Genomic DNA, 23421 nt, shown 5'->3' with positions numbered 1-23421 from the left:
CTTTACCAATGTTTTGAGATTTGCAAACAACATCAAGGAGCTATTACTTCAGTTTTGCAGCTATTATCTAAACTGCTGGAAAGCAATGGTATCTTGAGGAAAATTTTAATCTCTACTGAGCAAGATGAGAAGGATGGTACAGACAAACCTACCCTGTAGGTCAGTGGAGACAAAAGGCATGGAGTATTGCTTAAATTATGGTAAAATCAGTGACTTGGAACCCATTTGTCAGGTCTGGAGAATGTGTTTTATCACTTGTAGATAAATTCTTTTTAAAAGATGTTATTAGAAAAGTTTCATGTGAAGTATACAAGAGACAAAATTGCTCATTGGGACAATCATGAATACTGCCATTAAAAATGGAAAAAAATACAAAACAGCTTAAATTTATTCCGGCACAGAGTCTCTCCTTTTTTTACATTCTCTTGAAATAGGAATGCAGGTTATCATAAAGAGAAGAGAGCATTCTAACAATCAAATTATCAAAGAAATAAATCCAATTAGAATACAACCAGTGGAGCTGGCCAGAACTACTCCTAACTCTGATGCAAAGAGCCAAACTGTGAGGATATTTTAATGATCAAAATGTAGTCAGACAACCTTGCTCCTGTTCCTAACCAAATAAAAGGGCAGTTAACCAGTAGCACATTGTCAACGTTATGCTGAATCATGAGATCACTATCAACTCAAACATAAGAGTGTCATCAGCTGTATCACCTATGACTGATGCAATTCTTACAGCACAGTTTTTCTTTACCAAGATCCCAACGAAGCTTTTTTAGTCAGTGTTAAGAATGCATTTACCACAAAATGCAGGGCCTTCGGTAGGGAACTGCCCAGGGCCATGTGATTATGGTTACCCTGCTTATAGTATGAGAAATAGTTAAAGCTGTTGGTATATCTGCACTGCATGGTGTCAGGCTGAATGGTCTCAAACTTAAAAACTGTAAGTAGCACAAAAGCTTAAAAAGTGTCCTGCAAACAGAGATCATTGTTTGAAAGCATCCACAGATTGGTTATCATGTTTTACAGACCCCTGCTGCAAAGCAGTACTTTATGGTAAAGCACTGTTTAATCCAGTAAATGTAATATTCCAGGTCAATAAAACAAAGACGTACCTGAAAGAAAACACTCTCTTCTTAGAGTTAATAGATAGCCTACTCAATAAAAATGTCATACCTAGTTGAGAGAGATCCAGTTTTGTCCAGTGCATCCCTGTTGGACAGCTGGGTGAAAGAGTTCTGATAAATATATGCCCAAGACTATCCAAACCCCAAATGGCATCCTGGCAGGCAGAATAGTGCACCATTTCAGTCTCTGGTGGCAGCTGCACCGTAGAAGGACGAAACTGAGGACTCTGATCACTGACACAAAACAGATCCTTGTTGCTTTGGCACAGCCACAAAAAGCTTCCTATGGTAAGGAGATTTCTGTTATTAAAATCATTCCTAAGCTACTCTGAGAAAGTTAATTCTTCCTCTGAAAATGATCTGTACATTTGAAGACAGAAATAAAGATCTTAATCTAAGACTTCCAAGTACAAATAAGCATCCTAAGTGCTTATTTAGGCACTGAAATACTCCCCCCTTACATCAAGTAAGTTGCAAATGATCTCACTTGAAAAACCTTCTCACATGAAGAAACTAAAATGGAGAAGGCACACATAAGAGTGCACTGGTTTCCCTTCTTTTTTTACTTGCTTTCTTGATAACTGCTTTTGAAAAACCAGCATACCTTCCCAGTTCTATATTATACATGTTTGCCAATAAGGTTAGTGTATTCAGCTGCAATTGTTAGCAACTGCATCACCCAACAGTAGAATTCCTTCATGTCAGTGTCACAGTTTTACCAATAAAACGTGAAACTCTGTTGCAACAGCTGTACTGACAGGAAAAGTAGTTGGTTAGGACACGCATTGCAGCAAAGCACGTTCCAGGATTTCATATCATCACAAATTCTGACAATGCATGCTGCAGCAAGCTAGAAAGTTCCTGTTCCTATAGGATTACTTATTCTCTATTGGATGTCACTGCACCAAAGTCAGAATGACACGACTCCACTAGTTTTTCAGATCATTCCCATCTTACTTCAAACATTTTAAACCCCTGTATACAAAAAAGGCAACCAAAACCTGAAGTAACTCAGTATACTTGATTACTTACACCATCATTTCCACTCTAATTAAAGTTAGGCCTTATAGGCCCACACTGTTGATTCACTAACCTTCTTTAGATGAAGCTGGGGAAGCCAACACAAAAACCCATTTTGTGGCTGAAGCAGTACCACGAGGCACAATATTATTCCAGTAAGTGCCTGAAAGGAAAGAAAAGTGTCATCAGTATGCAAGTTAATTTTCTGTTACAATTCAAATATTATCTAGACACAATTTTCTGCACCAATCTTCAGTAGCTGTTTTTTGGAAAGAAAATTGCCTCAACACATACATATGCTTATTGTGTGTTCACAAAGAATTTGGATTCAGGAAAAGAGAAGGGAAAAAATTGATGATCTTCAACAGAAGACCAAATGGATGATGAGTTTAAATAGACAGTAGTATATGCCTATCCTTAATGTTTATCTAAGTAAAAATGTACTAAAATATATTTGGAAAAATAAAGCATTCCTTCATTATTGCTGTAATACCATAACACTGCTGTTCTGTGTAGTCACACTGATCCTGAACTGTGAACCATTATGCCTGCATATAACAGGAACAGTAGCATAAGACTGCCTTCTCACCCAAGAGAAGAGACAAACACAAGTACTAAAAGGAGTAACTTGTGTACAGTCCATTTGTGTACAATGAATTTGTCATGAAAAATATTTCCCTTTGGATGGGAAAGTTCAGACCGTTTGCTAAAGAAACCGTTTTCAAATGTGGAGTTGCTTTGTTAAAGCTGCCCTGACTCACCATGGATTATTCCTGTGATGATCGAACTGTAGTTACTTTCTCCTATTTTTTTTAATTTGAGAACATTAGACTCAAATCACACTAACCTATTAAGTTTCCCTTTGCCACATGGAATTCATTTTTGCCTGAAGAGATCCAGACTCCGCTGCCATTAACTCCAAGGAGGCTGGGTTGACACTGAAGCTGCTGTGACCAAAACGCCATTCGAAGTTTGTCAGCCACTTTCTCTACAGGTGCCTGAGCTGCTGTTGCCACTGAATGTGTGGCCTGGATTATTGTCTGGAACAGGCTGCACTGGTCAAACACTACATAATCAGTGATGCTTACCTGGAAAAGAAAAGTGTTACTGATCACTAACTAAGCTTTGGGGTGAAAGACAGAATATTCCACTAAATTACCAAATACTCCATTTATTTGTTTTCTGTAGAGGAAATCTATCACAAGATTAGAAGACTTCTAAGTGTTGGAAGAGAAAAAATATATGGTACATTCTGATTAAGCAAGTCTTGGTAATAAACCACAAACCCCTCCTACCTAACAACCTACTTTAAAATCTGCATTTTAAGAAAGTCCTACGTTTTGAGATGAATGAATAATCATCTCTCTCCAACTAAACCCCACAAATTAAGAGGTGAAATTCCAGTTCACCAAAAGGAAGAGAGAAACCTCCATAGCATAGCAATTTAAGTCACATGGCAGAAACCTGGTAGGAAGAGATCTAAATGATCAATTGCGTAAGTTTTATCATGGTCAATTAGGATGACAACGGTCTGGGTACTCCTAGAAAGGAAAGAAATGCTTGAGAGCACAAGAAGAAAAACAGTCTGTGCTAAGGTATCAAGCTACATGTAGCACTGATACAACTTGGCAGACCGCTTCTTGTATTCTTGAAAGCTACCATGATGCTGCTCTGGATGACCATGGAATACTTGTTTTCCTCTTTTCTGTAACATGAAAAGGGATTTCAGCCATAGTCATCCTGAAGTTTTAGTACAGTGAATAAAGAATGCTATTATTTATTGTGCAATTCACTAAATTTTATGCTTACAAACTTGTGAGAAAACAAACCCTGGGTAGAAGATTAAACTGAAAGCAAAATTAAAAAATGAAGTAAATAAATAAATGCCTACTTGCCACCAATGGTTGTCATCTCCTTGGGGTTTCTTTGAAACTATACCAGTTCTGAACCACAGATTTCCATGGATATCCAAAGCCCACAATGTCTGTTGATCTCCAAGGGTTATACACACTGGTTCCAAAGCTTGCATTTCACTGGAAATGCAAATCAGAATAAAAGTTAAAACCTCTGCTTCAAATTTAGGCTTGTGGTATTTTCAGGAAGCTGCTAACAGCAGTTTAAACTGTAAAAGCTCAAAAATACATTTGATTTCAAACTTCCAGTTATTGTTACTCAAACTAATAAATTTGAATGATCACAAGTAAAAACCATTCAACAAAATACAACTCCTTTAAAGACCATTAAAGATTGAAACTCTGAAACATAACAATAAGATAAAAAATAAATTGTTCAGTAGTTAATAAATAAACAGCTTAAGTTTCTGGTAAAGCAGCTCCATGAATACATCTCCTTCAACTTCCTCACCCTATTCACAGATCAATATTAGCAGAAAACTGAACCTAACTACAAAGCAGAGATAAGTTCTGAGTTGGACTGCAAGTTTCCCGCAAAATAAATCATCTTTAAGCTCAGAAGGTCAACAGTATCAGATGTTAAATACCTGATAAGATCAAGTAGGCAACAATGCTATTTCTTTCTGAGAACTTTCCTTGAGAACTTAAAAACAAATACGGATTTCTTTCTGCTATTTTATAATGAAAAAGAAGAACATTATGAAAAAGCATATGTAAGTTGTAGGCCAAGCAAACATCTTCTTTAAGTAAACTGACTAAATGATATGCAAATTTCAGATTATAACAAAACACTGAATATATCCTCAGTCTCTTCAAGAAGAGTCAAATACCAGATTGGGAGGTAACAGGTTGGAACTTCACAACAGGGCATTCAGGAGGAAATAAAGTCATACGACTGCAAGAACTGGAATTTCTTTCTATACTTGCTTCATGCTGATGTTACAAGAGACTGTATTCCTGATTCTCAAAGCCAACAGTAAACACTTGGAGCTTTTAAATTTATCACAAACTACCTACTCTGAACACAGGATCAACTAGGAAGCGAAATAACAATTACCCAGAATATCTATAAAAAATTTGTGACTGAAAAGTAGAAAAGCTGTGGGCAAGACAATGCTGAGATTCAGTCTGAAAAAAATAAGTACATTAGAAAGTACATTAAAGCCATTAGAGCATAGATTAAAGAAAGTATTCAACCAAAGAAGTCATGTTATCGCACATTATTAGGAGTCTTTTAAGCATTGTTCTCACTTTCCTAAAGTTACTTTTAACTGAATTATTACTTCTGTTTACAGTGGTTTCTTTCACTGCATAAAAGCCATTCATCAGACAGAAAAACACTGGATACATCTACACAAAGACTGAAAGGAGATACGTGTGCATATATACAGACATATAATACCCACATGCTATCCACAGCAAGGTTCAGGTAACAAGTTTGCAAACATCAAGGAGTTCTAACATGAAAACAACTTGTTTCATTCTGGTTATGAAGCTGGCCTGCTGCAGTGTCATTACCTGACAATATCGCTCTTCCACTGCTCTCCTTCAGGACAAAAGCTGCGGACTCCCTCCCGGTAGAGCAGGGCCCGCTGCTCACTCAATGCCCACACAACATTATTTCTGGATGTAACCTGCGACAGTGGATAAGGGCAATCAACCTTTACTGCTCTGGCACAAGGACGATCCACACTCAGGCCTAGAAATCAGAAAAGGAGGATTGCTTTACAAACTTGGACTTTTTGCAACTGAAAGAGAAAAAGCTACCAACAGGAAAAATAATAATAATAATAATAATAATAATAATAATAATAATAATAATAATAATAATAAATAAAAACGTAGGGGAAATCTCTCTGATGTTAACACTTCTCATTTGATCACTATTGTCTTGATAGTCTGCTCTTTTAATCAACTATTAATCACTTCCTCTAATATCGCTGGATTTATAGTTTAAGAAATCAAACACTGTACATCTTCAACATCTTGCAGAGCCTACGAGTCCTGCACCATCATTTCTGTTCCTTTTCTCCCTCTAGTGTCAGTATCAGGAATTTCCATTTACAAAATGTGTTAAGACTTCAGAGAAGCGCTGAAGACACCACCACAAGAATTTTTGTCCCAAACATGCCAAGAAGAAACAACCTGATCTGCATAGAGGCAGCTGAACAATTTCAGAAGAGCATACCACAGCAAGAAGTACTGAAAGGAGAAAGGTTCTGTAGATTACAGGCAGTTTACATCTTTAAACCCATAACCTGGAGGAACGCGCATCTTTTTCACATTTACACTGAAGACAGATTTACACACCTATATGAAACACCCTAACAGATAAAGCTTTTGCTCAGTCTTTTCATGCTTCTAACTAAAAAAGCAGCTCATGGAACAGACCCTCCTAAAGGCCCTACTAAGGCACACGGAAAATAAAGATGAGGTGATTGGTGGCAACCAACACGGCTTCACCAAGTGCAAATTGTGCCTGACAAACTTGGTGGCCTTTTATGATAGAGTTACAGCATCAGTGGATAAAGAGCAACTGATATAACCTACATGGACTTATAAAAAGCATTTGATGCTGTCCTGCATAACATCCTGCTCACCAAATTGGGAAAAAATGGATTTGATGGATGGACTACTCACTGGATGAGGAATTGGCTGGATGGTCATGCTCAGAGAGTTTGGTCAATGGCTCAATGTCTAAGTAGAGACTGCTGACGAGTGACATTCCTCAGGGATCAGTGCTGGAACCAGTGTTATTTAACATCTTTGTAGGCAACATGGACACCATCCACAGGGACCTGGACAGGCTTGAGAGGTGGGCCCATGCCAACCTCGTGAAGTTCAACAAAGCCAAGCACAAGGTCCTGCAACTGTGGCAATCCCAAGCACAAATGCAGGCTGGGAAGAGAACTGCTTGAGAGCAACCCTGAGGAGGATTTGGGATTGTTGGTTGATGAAAGACTCAACATGAGCTAGTAATGTGCGCTCACAGCTCAGAAAGCAAATGGTATCCTGGACTCCATCAGAAGAGAGGTGGCCAGCAGGGACAGGGAGGTGATTGTCCCTCTCTACTCTACCTTTGTGAGGCCTCATCTGGAGTACTGCGTCCTGGTCTGGGGTCCCCAGCAAAAGAAGGACATGGAGCTGTTGGAAAAGGTCCATAGTAGGGCTACAAAGATGATCAGAAGGTTGGAGCACCTCCTCTTACAGGGACAGGCTGAGAGAGCTGGGGCTCTTTGGCCTAGTCAAGAGAAGGTTTCAGGGGGACCTTATAGTGGCCTTCCAGTACCTGAAGGGGGTCTAAAGGAAAGCTGGGGAGAGACTTTTTATAAGAACATGTAGTGACAGGACAAGAGGAAATGGCTTTAATCTGGAAAAAGGTAGATTTAAACTAGATACCAGGAAGAAATTCTTTACTGTGAGAGTGGTGATACACCAGAACCAGTTGTCCAGTGAGCCTGTGAATGCCCTCTCCTAGAGGCCTTTAAGGCCAGGCTAGATGGGGTGCTGAGCAATGTGGTCTAGAAGGAGGTGTCCCTGCAAATAGCAGGTGGGCCTGGAACTAGATGATCTTAAAGGTCTCTTCCAACTGAAACCATTCTACAATTCTACGAAGTAGGAATAGACTCATAACTGTATGATATTTTAGAACAACAAGAAGACAATTGCTAAATTCCAAACAACCATTAGAATATGGGGAATGAAAAGATCCTAAAGAAGCAACTATTATCACTAGTTGCCTCGCATTAACAAGACATATACTGAGAATTTATTTTTGGCAATTATAAATTTAGAAGCCAAGAATAGCAGAATGCAAGCTGATTTAATCAAACCAATCTCTCACAGGGAAGCAAAATATTGATTAAAACCCCCACAGAGCCCTGTATGACTGGCATCAAGTTCACTCTCTATCACTGTTAGCTGTGCTTATTGGCAATATACATGTGACCTTGGGCAGGCCACTTGACTTCTCTCTAACTACCAAGCATACTAAAAGAAAATAATTTAAGAGCAGAATGTATTTGAAATAATGCTATTCAATTTTCTTGATCAAAAAGAATTTCTATATTACACTACAGCAAGGAAATCTACAAGAGAAATTAAAAAACAAAAGCTAAATGGAAGATAAATAAGAATTTTGACAGCTACTTAGAAATAGTGTCCTGTGTTAATATATTTTATTGTTTTTCCTTTACTCATTGTCCTCTTACTTGAACAATAATTCCTTCAGCACATTATTTGTGATTTTTCTCTACCAACTCAGTTCTCTGTTCAAATTCCTTTTGCCCAAACTTCATCCTAGAAATGGACTTCCCTTTAGCTGCATGTATCTGGCCTGAATGCTCTCTGTAGAAAATCTTCCAAATGTATTCTCCTCTTTGTGCTGAAGCAGATAAATCTAAGGCCGTCGCTTCAAAGCTGCTACCCCTGTCTCTGATCCTTCCTCATTCATAGCCAGTGACAAAGCAGCTCTAGAGTGCTGCTCCCTAGCCCCTTCCATTCCTCCACAGACCATTTCTCAACACTTTTGAATCCATTCATGGTCTTCCATCTCACACTACCTTCCTTTCATTATCTACTGGTATATTTTACCTCCAACAGATTATTATTTTCAAAACAAATAGCTTCTGCTTTCATTTGCACTGTCTCCCCTACACTTGAATTTCCTGTCAACATCCATACACTATCTAATTTCATCTCAAATTCCTATTTAAAACTTTATTAAAATCCTTCAAGCAAGCAAACAGAACCCACTCGAGGATCACTTGTTTTAGTGTACCATGCCATTTTCAAGGCAAGAAAATTATTTCAGTATTTCCTGCAATCCTTTTTTCATTTATCTGCATCCCTCCCATGTCTTTTTCACAAATCCTCTATATCACATGTACTCCACTTAACAAAAAGAACAAGTGGCAATGAATTGGCTTCCTCAGCAGCCCCAAATAAAATCTCACAACTGATTCTAAAGACTTCTCAAGATGAAAAGGCTTTTCTATGTTTTGGCTGCGAACAAAAGTTTAAAACCAATTGCAATTGTTTAATAGACTTGAGCTCTAAAATTTTAGCCTGCAAAAATCAAAAGGTACCTGTTTGTAGATACAGATCTCCATTTGTTCTGATAATCCAGGCAGTGTCATCACTTAAAGCTACAAATACAGCCTGAGGTAAAGCCTCGTACCAGTGTCGTTTTCCTTTTATTGTCACTTTTCCACAAGCAAATGCTTTATTAGTCTTCTGTTCAATCTTCCAGAGAAGAGCCCCTGTATGAGAAATAAATAGAGAGAACACAAAATCACTTAAAAATTACCACAACAGAGATGTTGACTTGTCCCACCTACACCTTAACTAACACGTAGGAAAAACAACTACTAAACTAAAATGCAAGATTTATAAACCCATGCAATTTCTTTTTAAAGGCAAGAACAGAACCAGTAGCCAACTTCTCCAGAAATTTCTGAAATGCATTTATCATTATAGATTCCATGTGATTTTTAAGTATTTAAATTAAAATCACTTCTTACTTATATACACTGAAAACTAACAACCAAAACTTCAGGGTAAAATGAGCCCACTATTAAGAGATTAAGCTTACAGCCTGTCTCCCCACCAGGTTAGTACATCCTTGGCACCTCTACAGAGACACTGATAATGTCTGCAACAAATCCTTTCACAAAAATTGTACTTCCTGATTTCTAAAAAAGCATATGAAGAGGGGATAATTGTACTCCTCCCACTTTTCACAAATACTAATAGTTTTAGTAATCCAAATCATAACTTTGTTGGATCGGTGACAAAGACCTGAGCAGACTGCACCATGCCATACACCAGTGGGCAGTGCTATCACCTGTTTACTTCTCAGCATGTCACAAGTAGACAAAACTCAAAAACACAAATCCATCTTAGGAGCTTTCTCCAATTAGAAAAAGAAAAGCAAATGGAATTCCAAATTTAACTACTGATTAGCATCCATGCTGGTTCATACCAGAGTAAAATATTATATTAACTGCCTTTGAATAATTCCTGAAAGCAGGATTTGATTCCATTTTGACTCTTGTGTTAACATGTTCATGTAAATATATCCAATTTCAAAATTGTGAATACTAGAAATCCACATGGACTCAAGAAAACATTGGGTAAGTTCCTGGAACTGTGGGGATAACAAATTCACAGAAATAGTTAGGCTACCACCAACTGCAATCTAGAACTACTGAGGGCAAATGTCAGACATGCTAGCCCTATTTCTTTCCTGCAGGCATCTGCCTTTGTCCATTTTCAAAGACATGATACTGAGCTAGATGAATCTATACTCTGATCTAATACAGCCACTCTTGTATTCTTTTCTTATAGAACAAAAGTCAAATACAAGTTCAATGAAAAAAACCTTTCTTCTTAAACCAGACAGCAAATCTTCTACACAAAGCAAAGACTGATTTGCTTTTAGAGATGACAGAGGAAGAAAAGTAATGGCAGAGCAGGAAGTCTGTAGTTTAGAAAATAGCAAGGCAACTTCTGTTTGCATACCAGTCCTGAAGCAATCTGAATAGCTAAAAACGATGCAAGTTCATCACCAAAGACCATCAGCTAAATTAAGCTGGTATGCAGATGTACTGATGATGCAATCATCCTTTGAGTTTTTCCTCATCTAACCAAATAAGTTAAGTACCAAAAAATTAAAAAGCAAAGGGAATGCACAATTCTATTAAGGTTCTGTATTTATGAGGTTACAGTGAAGTAAAAGCCAACCAACCTGAAGGGGAAACCGCCACCTGCTGGACTCCATCTTCAAACTTCTGCCACCGCAGCCCAGCAGCTGGAAGTGCACTGCAATACAGGCTGCCTCTGTAGTCCAGGCACCAAATATACTTCTCTGAGATGGCCAGGCTCAGGATGCCATAGCCAGGGCCAGAGTATCCCATCCAGCTCTCTGCAAACTAAGAACTGTACAGTCAGCACAGTGGCAGATGTCTTCAAACTGCACAAGAAAATGGCTGTATAAGCACGAGCAGCTGCCATGTTCTTGATTTTAAGAAACACTAAACTTAAAGTTCTTATGTACCTTAATCAATAAATGCCTAGGGTAAAACAAAATTACATTTGTCACTGTTTTCTAACATACTATGTACTGCAAACTAAAAATCCTACAACGAAAGTTATAGCAAAAAGAAAACTAGATCACTGGATCACACAATCATAGAATGGCCTGGGCTGAAAAGGACCACAACGATCATCTAGTTTCAACCCCCTGCTATGTGCAGGACTGCCAACCACCAGACCAGGCTGATGCTGTCATCCGCATATGTGATCAATATTGTTTAGAAATGCTGTGTAGATGCTTACATTTCAGAATATGACAGCCCAAAATTAATTTAAAAAGGCTTCTATACTTTGGGCTGTAGCTATGACTAAATAGGATGCTATCAACTTAAAACTCAACATTTCTCAACAAGTATTTGGTCGATCTCAACACATGCAACAATTAAGACCTCTGCTAAAACTCCTTGTGGTTTTTTTTTGTTTGTTTGTTTGTTTTTTTACAGTTTTACAGATTTTACAGTTAATCTTAGTATTTCTATAATTTATAAGAATATTCCTACTTCTGGCTATGTTTAAGTCATAAAATAACAACTAAGAAAAGAGGGGTAACAGGAGAAGAAAACACACCAGCATTTAAAATAGCACTAACTGCTGTCTATGATACAAAGAAAGATTAATCCCCATTTTGAGTATTTGCAGGCAAAATGAACCTTAACCTGATGCCATCCATGAAAGATAACCAGTATTAAATTCCTAGCAAAGTTAATGAAGTTTGGAGCACTATCTTGCAGGACTCGGACTACTGGAGAACTAACAAAGAGCAACCTTTAAGCATGAATACTTCTCACTCTTTCATGGATGTGCTTATGACACAGCTTTTTGTCCAACTGGAAATCATAATAATGTTTATGAAGACAGTACAGCTTTTCCAGCTTCTAAGGTCTCATCCACCATTCTGAAGTCTGATACATCACATTTCATAAGAGTCACGACTCATATTGTTGCTTTGGTTTTATGTTTCTTTGGTTTTATGTTTTACTTGTTGAACTAAGCAAAAAGAAAACTGCCTACCTAGAGATGTAAAGAATAGTCATCACATGCAAGTGTGCTCCTTTTTTTCTTTTTTTCCTTCAAAATGTTGAGATTTAGAATATTTTTAACTAAATTGAAAACATATACCTGATCAGATTTTAACAGCACCATTTCATCTAGGCTTATCCTGGCCATATCCTGGGAACCAGGCTCAGCACCGACTTCAGGCACACTAGTCTCTGAGGATGAATATGGTAATCCATGTCCATAAATATCCTCTTCATCACTTGAGGCAGATTCCTCCTCTGCCTTACTTTCACGAGTGTTTGTTACCCATTCAGCAGTGCTAGTACTAGATTTAGCTTTGATTACACTTTCAAAATTCCATCCAGAAATGGAACTGTGCTCTGAATCAACACCTTTAGAGATGTCAAAGTGGTGAACAGAAGGAACTGACAGAGCACTGTCCGTTAGAGAATGCTGCTGTCGGTCTTCCCTACCAGTTTCATCACTTTCATTCAGCATCAGTGATGTCTGAACACCAAGTACACTGCTACATTCCAAAAGCATTTGGTCCGGCTGTTTAAAACATTTTTCACCATCCTGCAGCTTCATTTTATCTAGATTTTCATTTAATTTACACAATGTACTAAAATCCTGTTCTTCTTGGCCTAGCTTTCCAAGACAGCATTCGCTGCTTGCAGAAAACACACAATGGTTATTTTCAGTAACAACAGTGCTTGTTAAGTCTTCCGTGAGGATAGGAGGAGAGACAGATGTCAAAGCATCTATAATTGTCGATGTACCCATGCCACTGTCACTGTTGGGAAGTTTCTGTAAGTCAACTGTATCTCCATTCTCTTCGTTAATTAGTACAGTTGCAGACTCGGGAGACTGTAGGACACTAAATGTTTCTGAACCGTTATCTTCCTGCAGGACTGTATTGGACTCCACACTGAACATGCTTTCCTGATCTGGAGACCCGGTGCTCAAATGATCAATGCTTCCACTCATGAGGCTGGATGTCATAGAGAATGAATCTGCATTCACTGAATGCGGGCTGTCACCGGAATGCTGACGCTCATAATTCGGTGTACCTTCCAGAGAGACGTGGTTCCTCTTGGTTCCACTTTCTGTTCTCACAAAAAATAAAAAAATAAAAGGGAGAGGGGAGGAGGACATTAGTCATATTAGTTTAATTAAGATTTAATTAATATTTTTATTGGTGCTAAGAATAGAATTAAATCTACATTTTGGCATACTGATTATTTTTTCTACTTGAACACTAAATGATACACATAAAATCAAAGATGACTGAATAACAAAACATTTCAAAATTACAACATCCACATAAAAAAACTCTCAGAATATTTAACTATTTACACTCTTTCAATAAACTAAAAAAGAATGGCTGAGAAATAGTGTCAAATACTTTAGGATGAATAGGTATTACACAACTCCAACAAAACTGGAAGTAGAATCCCACTGTATATTACCAACAGCTATATCTTACAATATTAAGCATGTTTACATAAAGCAAAACAAACTTAAAAGGAATAAAATAAACAGATCTGAAAAGAAAGGTATCATCAGTGTATTGATTTCAAAGCAGGCACTCATCTTAAAAGATAAAAAGCCCACCACAACCATTCCAAATATGTCAGATCTTAGATTTTATGTGAGAATGCAAGATAAACAAAGCACATCAAGAATGCACTCGGTGAGATGTACCAGATGTGACACATTCTAATAATGACCAGTGGCAGGCAAAGTTCTGTGAGGCTTACCTTGTTTCTTCTTCTTTTTCTTTTTCACTTTAATTGGCTTTACAATGAGTTCCTGATCAAAGTCTTCAGAGCTGATAGTGCTGAACCGTTGTGAAGAAAGCTGACATTCTCTCTGAGCTTCTGAAAACTGGTCTGCACATATCATAAAACTAGAGCCACTGTCCACAGAATTTACTGAACTGCTCCTGCTTCTTGATTCACTTGCTACAGAGCAGCCCCTTTTTCTTGTTTCATTGCTCAAGTCTCCCACTCTATCAAAGCTTTTTTCCAATAGCGCTGGAGTTTCCAGATCATCTTTCACTAAAGAGTCTTTTTTATCACCAACAACTGAGGGAGAAGTAACTATTTTTTATCTGTTTCCACTGAAGGAGTGGATGATGCAGATGCAACTACTGATATCGGCGTCAGCAAATGAGGACTTGTATCTGTTGAAGGATTCAGCAGTTTTGAACTCCCATCTGAAACTGACCAAAAGAAAAATAAAGGTATAAACACTAGAGTGTCAACTTGGTTGGAGAGTGTTCAGAGAAAAGAAGCTTTATCCAAAGTATTTTATCTTAGTGCACAACATTTCAATTACATATACATATACAGTGTAAATTTCATGCAAGTAAATCTATATTAAGTTATTTAAAATCAATTCTCCAAAGTCCAAATCCATCAAAGCTTTACTAGAAAATTCTGCTTTTAAGTTTACACAAAGAGAATGGCAGCAGGTCTTTAGAGAGGAAGACCTAACCATGTTATGTACTGAAGTACCATCATCTGTTTTCAACTTCTTCAAACATTCAGTATCTTGAGCAAAATAAATTTAAACAATAATAACAAACAAACAAACAACATCAAAAAATATCCACCAAGATCAAGGAAAATTGACCAGATCAAATCACTGTGGTAATGAGAAGAAAATACATTTCAAGAAGACTCTTCCCAACTATGCTTGGAAGTTAAGAATAAAATAGGGAACAGTACCTAGAAGTTTGTGAGTGTTGAACCATTTAAATGACCAAAGCTATCACTAAGCATGAGGATCAAACTAAGTGCTCTAGCATCTCTAACATCCAACAGATCTTCACAGCATGTTTGCTAGCATTTTGCTAATAGAAAGCCAAGACAAGAGATTTTTAAATATATAAATAATCCTTCTGTGAGTTTAACGTGCTGGATAATGGTGTTTACATTTTTTTTTTTTTAAATGAGGAGAAATCAGCAAGTATCATCATTAAGGAAATATTACTAATCCCTTTTACTGTTCTAGGAACACAGATGCTGAGCTCAGATGTCACCAAATAAGAAAAGAAAGCCTTCAAATTATTTTTGGAGATTTCAAGAATATTCTTCGGGTGCTTTGCCAGCTTTTTTTTAGTCATTGCTGGGAAGGCTGAGATTTCCTCTGGAACACAAGTGATGACAGGTGGAACAAAATCATCCCACTCAATTATCGCCAACCCAAACAATTGAGATTAAGCAGTAGGTAGATCATCAAGATCGCGAAAGCAGATTGCTCAAGCAATACTGTTTAGAATAAAGATGCTTGGTAAGAAAAACACTGATCAACTCTCAAAAAAATGTAATTAATTTCTTAATGCCTTCACTCTTGCAGACAATAGAGACAGATGAGCAGATAAATCAGAGCTCTAAATACAGTCTTCTGGAAAAAAAAAAAAAAAAAAGACAATTCCAGAGAAAGTAGTAGGTTGGGTTGGTTTTTTTTCCCCAGTATGCAAATACATAACAACATAAAACCAACTACAAAGGCATGACAGACATCATGTTCCACAAGGCACATACACAAGTTTGCTAAGTTGTACAAACCTAGTGATGACAGTCCTTCAGGTCTGCTTGAAATTCTTATGATGTCTCTATCTCCCTTCAAGAGAAAAATCTCATTGCTGGTGCAGGACACAGACACAATATCACCATATCCTTCCAATCCACCAATCAAAGCCTGTAAGGAGTCACCAAATACAGAAATAATTGGCTACAGATTAATCCATTGCTTGGACAAGATTAGGCTCTTAACAAATTGTTCACTGAAATTTAACCAACACAGACAGTTAGAGGATGTTAACAAAAAGAAAATAAAAAAAGAAACAAGAAAGCACGTTGCAACTCTGGCGTAGCTCAATTTTTGTACTCATTTCCATTCTAATGCCACGAGTCTAATCACTTCTGTCTCAACCAATCAATTACTTCAATAATACATAATTTGGTGGCAAAGAAACCCCAAACTATTCGTGTTTGATATCATTTATACAAAAAGATACTAGCTTGCATTCATTTTCATACGCACTTTTAAAAGACAAAATAGCCAGCAGCTTTTTCTATAAGAAATAAAATCCAATGCTAGTTTTTTGGCTGACACCAACAGTTGTAGAAAGGAAATAAATAGTTTCAGGCATACCTTCTAGGCATAAAGTTTCTTTTTGCGTGAACTACTACATTTTATATTTATATACCCTTTTCTAAGTATTTAAATTGATTACAAAGTTAATATCTGGACTGAAAGCTTTAAGTATATTTTTGTTACATTTAGTATATAAATATTGTCAGTATATCCTTGTAACAACAACCTGAAGAGAGAGAAAACCTTTTTAGGTTTCGGCATGAGTCTAAATTGTAGGAGCATAGGGACACAGCCCAAAGAGTCTCAAGACAAAGCACAAACAAAAGCAAGAAACAGAATATGCAACCATAAAATTCATCTACCTGGTTCACGGTGTCTAATAAATAGATGCTGTACTCATTCCAGGTCAGCACCCATCCTTCTCGAAAAAAGCATGAAACAAGCCCAAGGTGTTTCTCTGGGGAGCTGTAACTTCCTCTGTCGGGTGGTTCCAAACGAGGATACAATTCAAAAGTTTGTATTCCTCTAGCAAATAAATCTTTCAAGATGAACGTGGCCTGAACAGTTCCATGAACATCAGATTTCCAGAGGCGAAGCCCAGGTCTGGCAGCAAACAGCGTCAGATCAGTCTGCTTACAGAGGCCAGGTATAAAACATGCTCCAAATTTGCCACTGCTAAAATACAAAACAAGAATGTATTTTAAAAGCTATACACACAACACGGAAACAAACGTTAAGACTAATAAATTTACTCATCAATTTGCAACTGTAGGTTATCAACATTTAAAATGTTGTTCAATTGAAGTATTTCATCAAATGTCTGAAATACACATAAGACAAGAACTGTACTACCAAATAACATGGGTTTTCCCTCAGTTTCAGGTGTCAGACATCAAGTCTGTTAGACAAGTTAAATGAAAAGTAGGAAAGATCCTACTATGCAGCCATCCTTCTCTCAGTATTGATGAAAACAAGCAAAACTCCACTACAGAACACTAAGAAACTGACAACCTCTATTTGCAAGGAACAGATCTCAGCTGTTAAAATCTTTGTCCTTTGCACATAAAAACACTATCACTGAAGAAGTAAAAAAGTAAGGGGGTCCTTGGTGTTCATATTATTATCTTTATGAAACATACGTTATAAACCTCCTCTAAGGAGTCACTTTCCAATACTTCCAGATGCAGTCAGTCATGCTGATCCAATACTGAGTACCCTCTTCAGAATGATAACACAATAAAAGATGCCAGGAAGCCATATTAGAAGTTCCTAGCCTTAAGTGGCTCCTATACACATTCCTTTTTAATTCACTTTTGGGTGTTAAAAAAAAAAACAAAAATTAAGTCACTGACTGCATTAGGTAATACATCATCCATGAGACAGACCGCTGTTTACAATGGTCGCTCACCCCAAGCCACAGTGAAGAGTGAGGGACTGCAAAGTTTAACACTTTCCATTTAAACAAGAAAACACCTTAAATAATTTTTGCACCGCAAACAAAAAGACTGTAATACATTTGCAACCAACTTTCTAAGTAAGCAGAATTGTCATTTCATGTTTGAGCATACATGGCTATTCTAACTGCATTTTTTGTAAGAGGACTGTTCTGTTCTATTAATTTCACTGCTTAGGTCACCCTTTCTATAATCCATCCTGAAAAGCTAGAATTAACTAATGTGCCTGCATCAAGATTTTATGAGGGTTACTTTTTTCTGGGCTGTGTTCCAACTTGCTTGACAGATCTCTCTTCTGTGTAAAAAAGTATGGTTCGTTGTAAAGTAGAGACAAGCAGCACTTTCTGGTTGTAATCCAACTGGACAATCGAAGATGGCTCTTCCAGCACAAGGCTGGAGTTGCAAACACCCTTTTAAAGATACATGAAATTAGTAACAGTCAAACTTTCTAAAAACATATGATAATAACGAACACTTTAAGGAAAAGAACGTGCTCAAAAATGTTAAAACAAGCAAAAAACAACTTTTGGCCTGCTGTTCCATCATGTTCACTTATTGAACACAAAGCTACTTTATGCAGACAAGAGAGCTGTTAGATAGCATGAGACTGCTGGTATGCACAATGAAATTCAATTTCCCTGGGAATTTAGCTTATTTCATTTGAACTCAACAAAAACCCTTAAATATGTATTTTCTTCCTTCTCCTCCATTGCCAGGCTACAGAAAGCTATGAATACTGTTACATTTGGTGACATTAAAACTTTCTGTCATACTAGTCATTGGCAGACCTAACCCACCCAAGAGTCACAGATCAATCAGGACGGCTGCTATTTTCATGTATGTGAAGAAAAGTGTAAACAAGTTAGTGCTTGTTATGTTGACGTCCCAGATCCATATTAATTCACAAATGATTAGAAAAATCCCACTCATTGGTAACACAGTAGAGCCACCCAGTAGAACCCAACCCTATTTTCATTCTACGCTCTAGACTGAGATGCTGGAAAAAAGAAAAAAGTACTCCAACAACCCAGTGAACCAGCAAGCTGCATCGTTTGGTTGTACTCTTTCCAAGTAAGCAAGGAAAAATTATTTGCTGAAATCTGAAGAAGTGTACAGTTATTTCAGAAATAAATCCTAAAAATACTGATCCTTCCCATTTTATATTTCTTAAAGCTGTTGCAAAGGATTCCCAGTGGTCAACTTCACGGGTGCACGCACATCTACCCGTGAGTTCACACACCAATAAAACAATCCAACTAACTACATGATATTAAGCAATTCACTAACTGCTACGTATTTCAACACAGAAGCTTTTTTCCTTCCCTCAGAAAGCTGTAAATTAGAATAAAGGTCTTTTACATGGTCTAGATCGAGGGCAGAGTAGACAATCTTCCCTCTGTCATCTCCGGAAAATAATTTCATTCCATTGGGACTCCAGGCTAAAGCTGTAATGCTACTTTTGTGGATACCAGCAACATCAAATCGCCGAAGCTGTGAAACAATACCAAAGAAAGACAAGAATGAAGGGCAAACACAGACACAACGCCTACTTGGTGACTTGGACAGATAAATCAGAGGTTCAATCCAAAAATGCAAGTCATTCTAATTTCTGTTAGAACAAACAAATAACAAACAACTCACCACTGAATAGCTCAGTCAGCTATTACAAATGAGTTCAGCAGAAGAATTTTTGATTAAATTCCTTTTGTAATGAAAAAAATGTTTTAAGATCACTGCTTTTCTAAGCTTAACATATAAAGCATAAAACATTCACACTTTATCAGGCAAAATTCTCTGTTTTTCACTATTACAAAGAATCCCCATAATACTCTACTAGGATCCACCATAATAAATCTCACAGTTTAGCCAAAAGCAAAGATTTACCTGTTTGTTTCTTCCAGGCAATGAAGACACAAGCTGAAAAACTGCAACTCGACCCGAGGCTGTACCAACAGCAACTAGATCATCAAAACAGCTCAGCAGCTTCACAAAAGTTATAGATTCACACTTCCCCTGTTGGAAGAAACCATACATAAAACTTGAAGAGTGACTGAGAGTCAAAGAACCAGTTTTGAATAGCCACTCAATTCTGAGCACCTTAGCACGGATAAAAACTTCATTAGAAGGAACACAGTTAAAAGTTCGTATTTACCTCAAAATTATATTTCTTCATCTGGTTTAAATGTCTACAGTAGAGATAAAGCATTCCAATGCTGCTTCCCACTGCAATGTAGTCGCCATTGGTATCAAGTGCTGTGAGGTACACCACAATAGAGCGAAAGCCTTTTTGGATCTTTGTTGGAATGGCATTGAGCAGATAATATAAGGGACAAAACTCCTTAAACAGAACCGGTGAAGTCACAGATGCCATAGCAAGCACTGGCATCAGTAATTTTAAGGCTGAAATAAACACATCTACTTCATGGCATAAGGAAATCTGAAAGACAAAACCAAAAGATAATCCATTAACTTCCTTGGAGATAATAAGTAGTTAACAGAAAGTCACCGCCTAACAAGTAGGCATGCAGAAATTGTCAGATTTTTTTGGTATAAAAAACCAAAAGCTTAACTCTTCTAGGGGACGTAAGCTGTTCTTAGAATAATCTCGTTCTTCAGAATAAGCTTGTTTTTTTCAGTTCAGTAATCTAAGGATGCATGGTAACTGCTAATTCTGGGATAAGCTTTTTTCCTTGCAGCTACAAGCTTATCAAAGTTGAGAAGATTGAGTAATTTGAACTCAGTTGGCTAGTGAAAGATCTGTACAGGCTGTGCCTGACACGGAACAATCCACATGGACTATTTCTTCATCTATCTGAAGATTCTCCCCTCAACCTTGCCAGCACTGAGAGCACGGGATGTTCACTGTTTAAGTAGGCATAGTGAGATCAAAGTGTCAATCTAGTATTTATGTTCAGCTCCCCATTCTCCATGTCCCCAGCCTCAAGAACAGAAATCATTTGCTACAAGCAAACCCAATTAACAGAGTGGTTTAGAGTTCCCCAAAAACAAATGCAGCTTTCCAAGAGGAGAATTGTGGATATCCGGAGTGAAGAGAGCTTTCTACAGTTACTTAAGCAAGTAATGTTGAAGATTTTCTTTAGCTTCAGCAGTTGTAACTTCCTTAAGGAAAAAAGAAACAGAAGTACAGCAAAACACACAAATGCTGAAAATTGTTCTGAAAAAGATTCCTCGTACAGTCTGCGTGGTATGTCCTATTTTGCCAAGTTAGTATTTCTCTAAGGATGAAAATGGTATTTTCATAGCTTCACACATTGCTTACAGCGTATCTCAACTAAATTAGAAATAACACTGCTGCACTCGTTTAATATCTCCATTACTGTGAAAAGCTCTGATGTCTCAATTTCCAAGCTCTGTCACTTACTGTGCAAGAGGATTCGCCGTGCTGGCTTTGTGCCCTGCAACACTTGCTGTCAACACGCAACTCCACCAAATCCAGGGGATTACTTATGATGCATTGCCCATTCAAGCCCATGTTAGACAAGACAGCAGGAATAAAGAGTTGTTCCTGGACTCCTATGTTCTCAGTTACAAAAAATAAACTGGCCACTGAAAAAGCTAACAGCAATTATCAGATGTTCTTAATTGCGGTAAATCTTACTGCTTGATAGAAAATAATTCCACTCTGGCACTGTTTACAACAGTCATGACACCTATTTCATAACATATCACGGGGATTAGCAGACCAATGTGTCCGAACTGCTTCTCAGGCAAGAGTTCTTTATGGAGTTGTGACTAAGTTACAAACAACCTAAGCACATCACCACTCTTATATTTTCACACATCTGTTTCCTATCTGTATTTTAGTACTCCTTTCTCCTAATATTTTCTACCTTCTATCCATACAGACAACTAAACATCAAAAAATCTACTGCTGAACTCTCCTGCTTGCTTCCCTAACCATGCTGCTTTGCTGGTTATGCAATTTTAATGCCTCCTGGTTGACTTTCCTTTTTCTTTAACTGAAACATAGACTCTGCCCTGAGTCCCATACATACAAAACTTCCTCTAATGTAAACTTCTGCCATAAACTCCCCAGTTACTGCTTCATGAACTTCACGTTTATTTCTTTAATTCCTCTTTGTCAGCTGAAGAGGTGACATCAGTCTCTCACCATGCTAAGACGCTCCCGCACCTGGAACCATTGCACATTTCCCAGCTGCCAAAGGACCTCACAGTCCTCAAAATTCACTCCCTCTCATTTTCCATCCATTACCCTTACAGCTCAAATGCAGCTGCTGAAAAAATAACCTATTACAAACTACAGAAACTTCTATAACTCAGAAAAAGTGCACTCTCCTTCCTTCTACAGCAACCCTATCTGCATTTTTTCCTATGTTTACAATGAATTGAAAAAAAAAGAAATATATATATATGGGGAAGTATTTGATAATAGTACCTTCTCCCCATTCCAAAGCACTGTAAGGAATTATTTTTTGTCGTATACTGAATTAATCTTCAAAAATGCAGTCAGGTTAGGAGTCTCATTCCTCCTAAGATTACTGTACAACATTATCACCCTTTCCTCTAATGAGGAAGTTGTAAACAGTAATGCTTATTTTTCTTTTCATAACTTATTCATCCCATAGAATTGAAATTGTATTAATAAGCTGCAATTTCTTGTCAACAAAGAAATTAGTTTAATTTTGAGTACTTGCACTGTTTGTGTAAAAATATAACTGGAAGCTCCAATCACCACTTTACTAAAAATACTGCTAATTAAGCAATTTTATCTAAGCCAAGCAAATGTAAAAGGGAGCAGGGAATTGCAGCACAGCCCTACGCACTCAGACACTTGTGTAAATGCAATCATTCTCCTCTACGGTCTTCAATCTCTAATTACACCTACACATCATATATAGTTCCCTATTTATTATCAGGATTCTATTTTATCTTTGTTAACCAAAGGCGAGCCGAGGGCTGTCTCTGCAGACAGCTGTTGGCTCAGCAGCACCGCGTCAGCACCCACTTGGAACAAGCCCTAAGCAGCGGATGCAGAGCGCAGGCAACACCTGATGCTGCCCATGGAAAACCAGATCAGAATCCTCCCTTTGCAACTCGTAGACAGCACTTAGGTATCGTGTTAAGTGAAGCATTTTGAAAAGCAGAGCTGTTGCTGCCTTTCCATGCAGAAGGCTCAGCGTTGCCTCACAGGGACGGCCAAAGTGGGGGATAATCCTGCGCTCAGACAGACGCTCAGTTGGCTGTGTGTCACAGACTCAGCACGAGAGGCCAAAGCCGTCACTGCTTTTCTCCGAACCAGGCATCCTCTGTGTACAGCTCTGCTGTTCAGCTCTTCGATAGAAATAAATCCTTACGTTCAGGCCCTTTGGAGAGGTACAAATTCTGACTTCGGACACATCCTGCTAGCTACAAACGCTTTTTATTCCAGAACTCGTGTTTTCAGGTAGCTACACACACAACGGCTCTGAGCTACCCACGAAATGCTGCATTTCTGGCGTTTCTTCCGAAAGCAGAGGGGAGAAAAAAAAACCACACAAACAAGAAACAACGCAGGGTGACAGGAGCTGCGAAAAGGCCGATCCACGCTGCTGCCCGCACACACGGGAGCCCAGGACGCTCTCGGTGCGAACTTTCTCCTCCGACCCCTCGCCGCGCCGCGCCCCGAGCTCCCGTCACCTCAGCAAAGCTGCGGAGAAAGCGCCCGCCGCGGCCCGGATCCCC

General features: G+C 38.1%; 1 protein-coding gene across 1 annotated transcript in view; it reads right to left on the bottom strand.

Moving 5' to 3' along the window:
• Positions 1-20169, bottom strand: part of TECPR2 (tectonin beta-propeller repeat containing 2) — a 34334-nt gene extending 14165 nt beyond the window's left edge. The window contains 16 exon segments of the mRNA XM_010711933.3: positions 1180-1413; positions 2224-2313; positions 2998-3238; positions 4042-4183; positions 5582-5762; positions 9151-9324; positions 10812-10995; positions 12278-13263; positions 13918-14262; positions 14265-14381; positions 15733-15865; positions 16627-16939; positions 17971-18128; positions 19078-19209; positions 19603-19731; positions 19871-20169. Of these exon segments, the coding sequence (XP_010710235.1) occupies positions 1180-1413; positions 2224-2313; positions 2998-3238; positions 4042-4183; positions 5582-5762; positions 9151-9324; positions 10812-10995; positions 12278-13263; positions 13918-14262; positions 14265-14381; positions 15733-15865; positions 16627-16939; positions 17971-18128; positions 19078-19209; positions 19603-19731; positions 19871-20104 (3793 nt within the window). The 5' untranslated portion in view covers positions 20105-20169.
• Positions 20170-23421: the final 3252 nt, after the last annotated feature.

Source organism: Meleagris gallopavo, chromosome 5 (genome assembly GCF_000146605.3).
Source record: "Meleagris gallopavo isolate NT-WF06-2002-E0010 breed Aviagen turkey brand Nicholas breeding stock chromosome 5, Turkey_5.1, whole genome shotgun sequence".
NCBI classification, from domain to species: Eukaryota; Metazoa; Chordata; class Aves; order Galliformes; family Phasianidae; genus Meleagris; species Meleagris gallopavo.
This window is presented reverse-complemented; position numbering and strand designations above follow the sequence as displayed.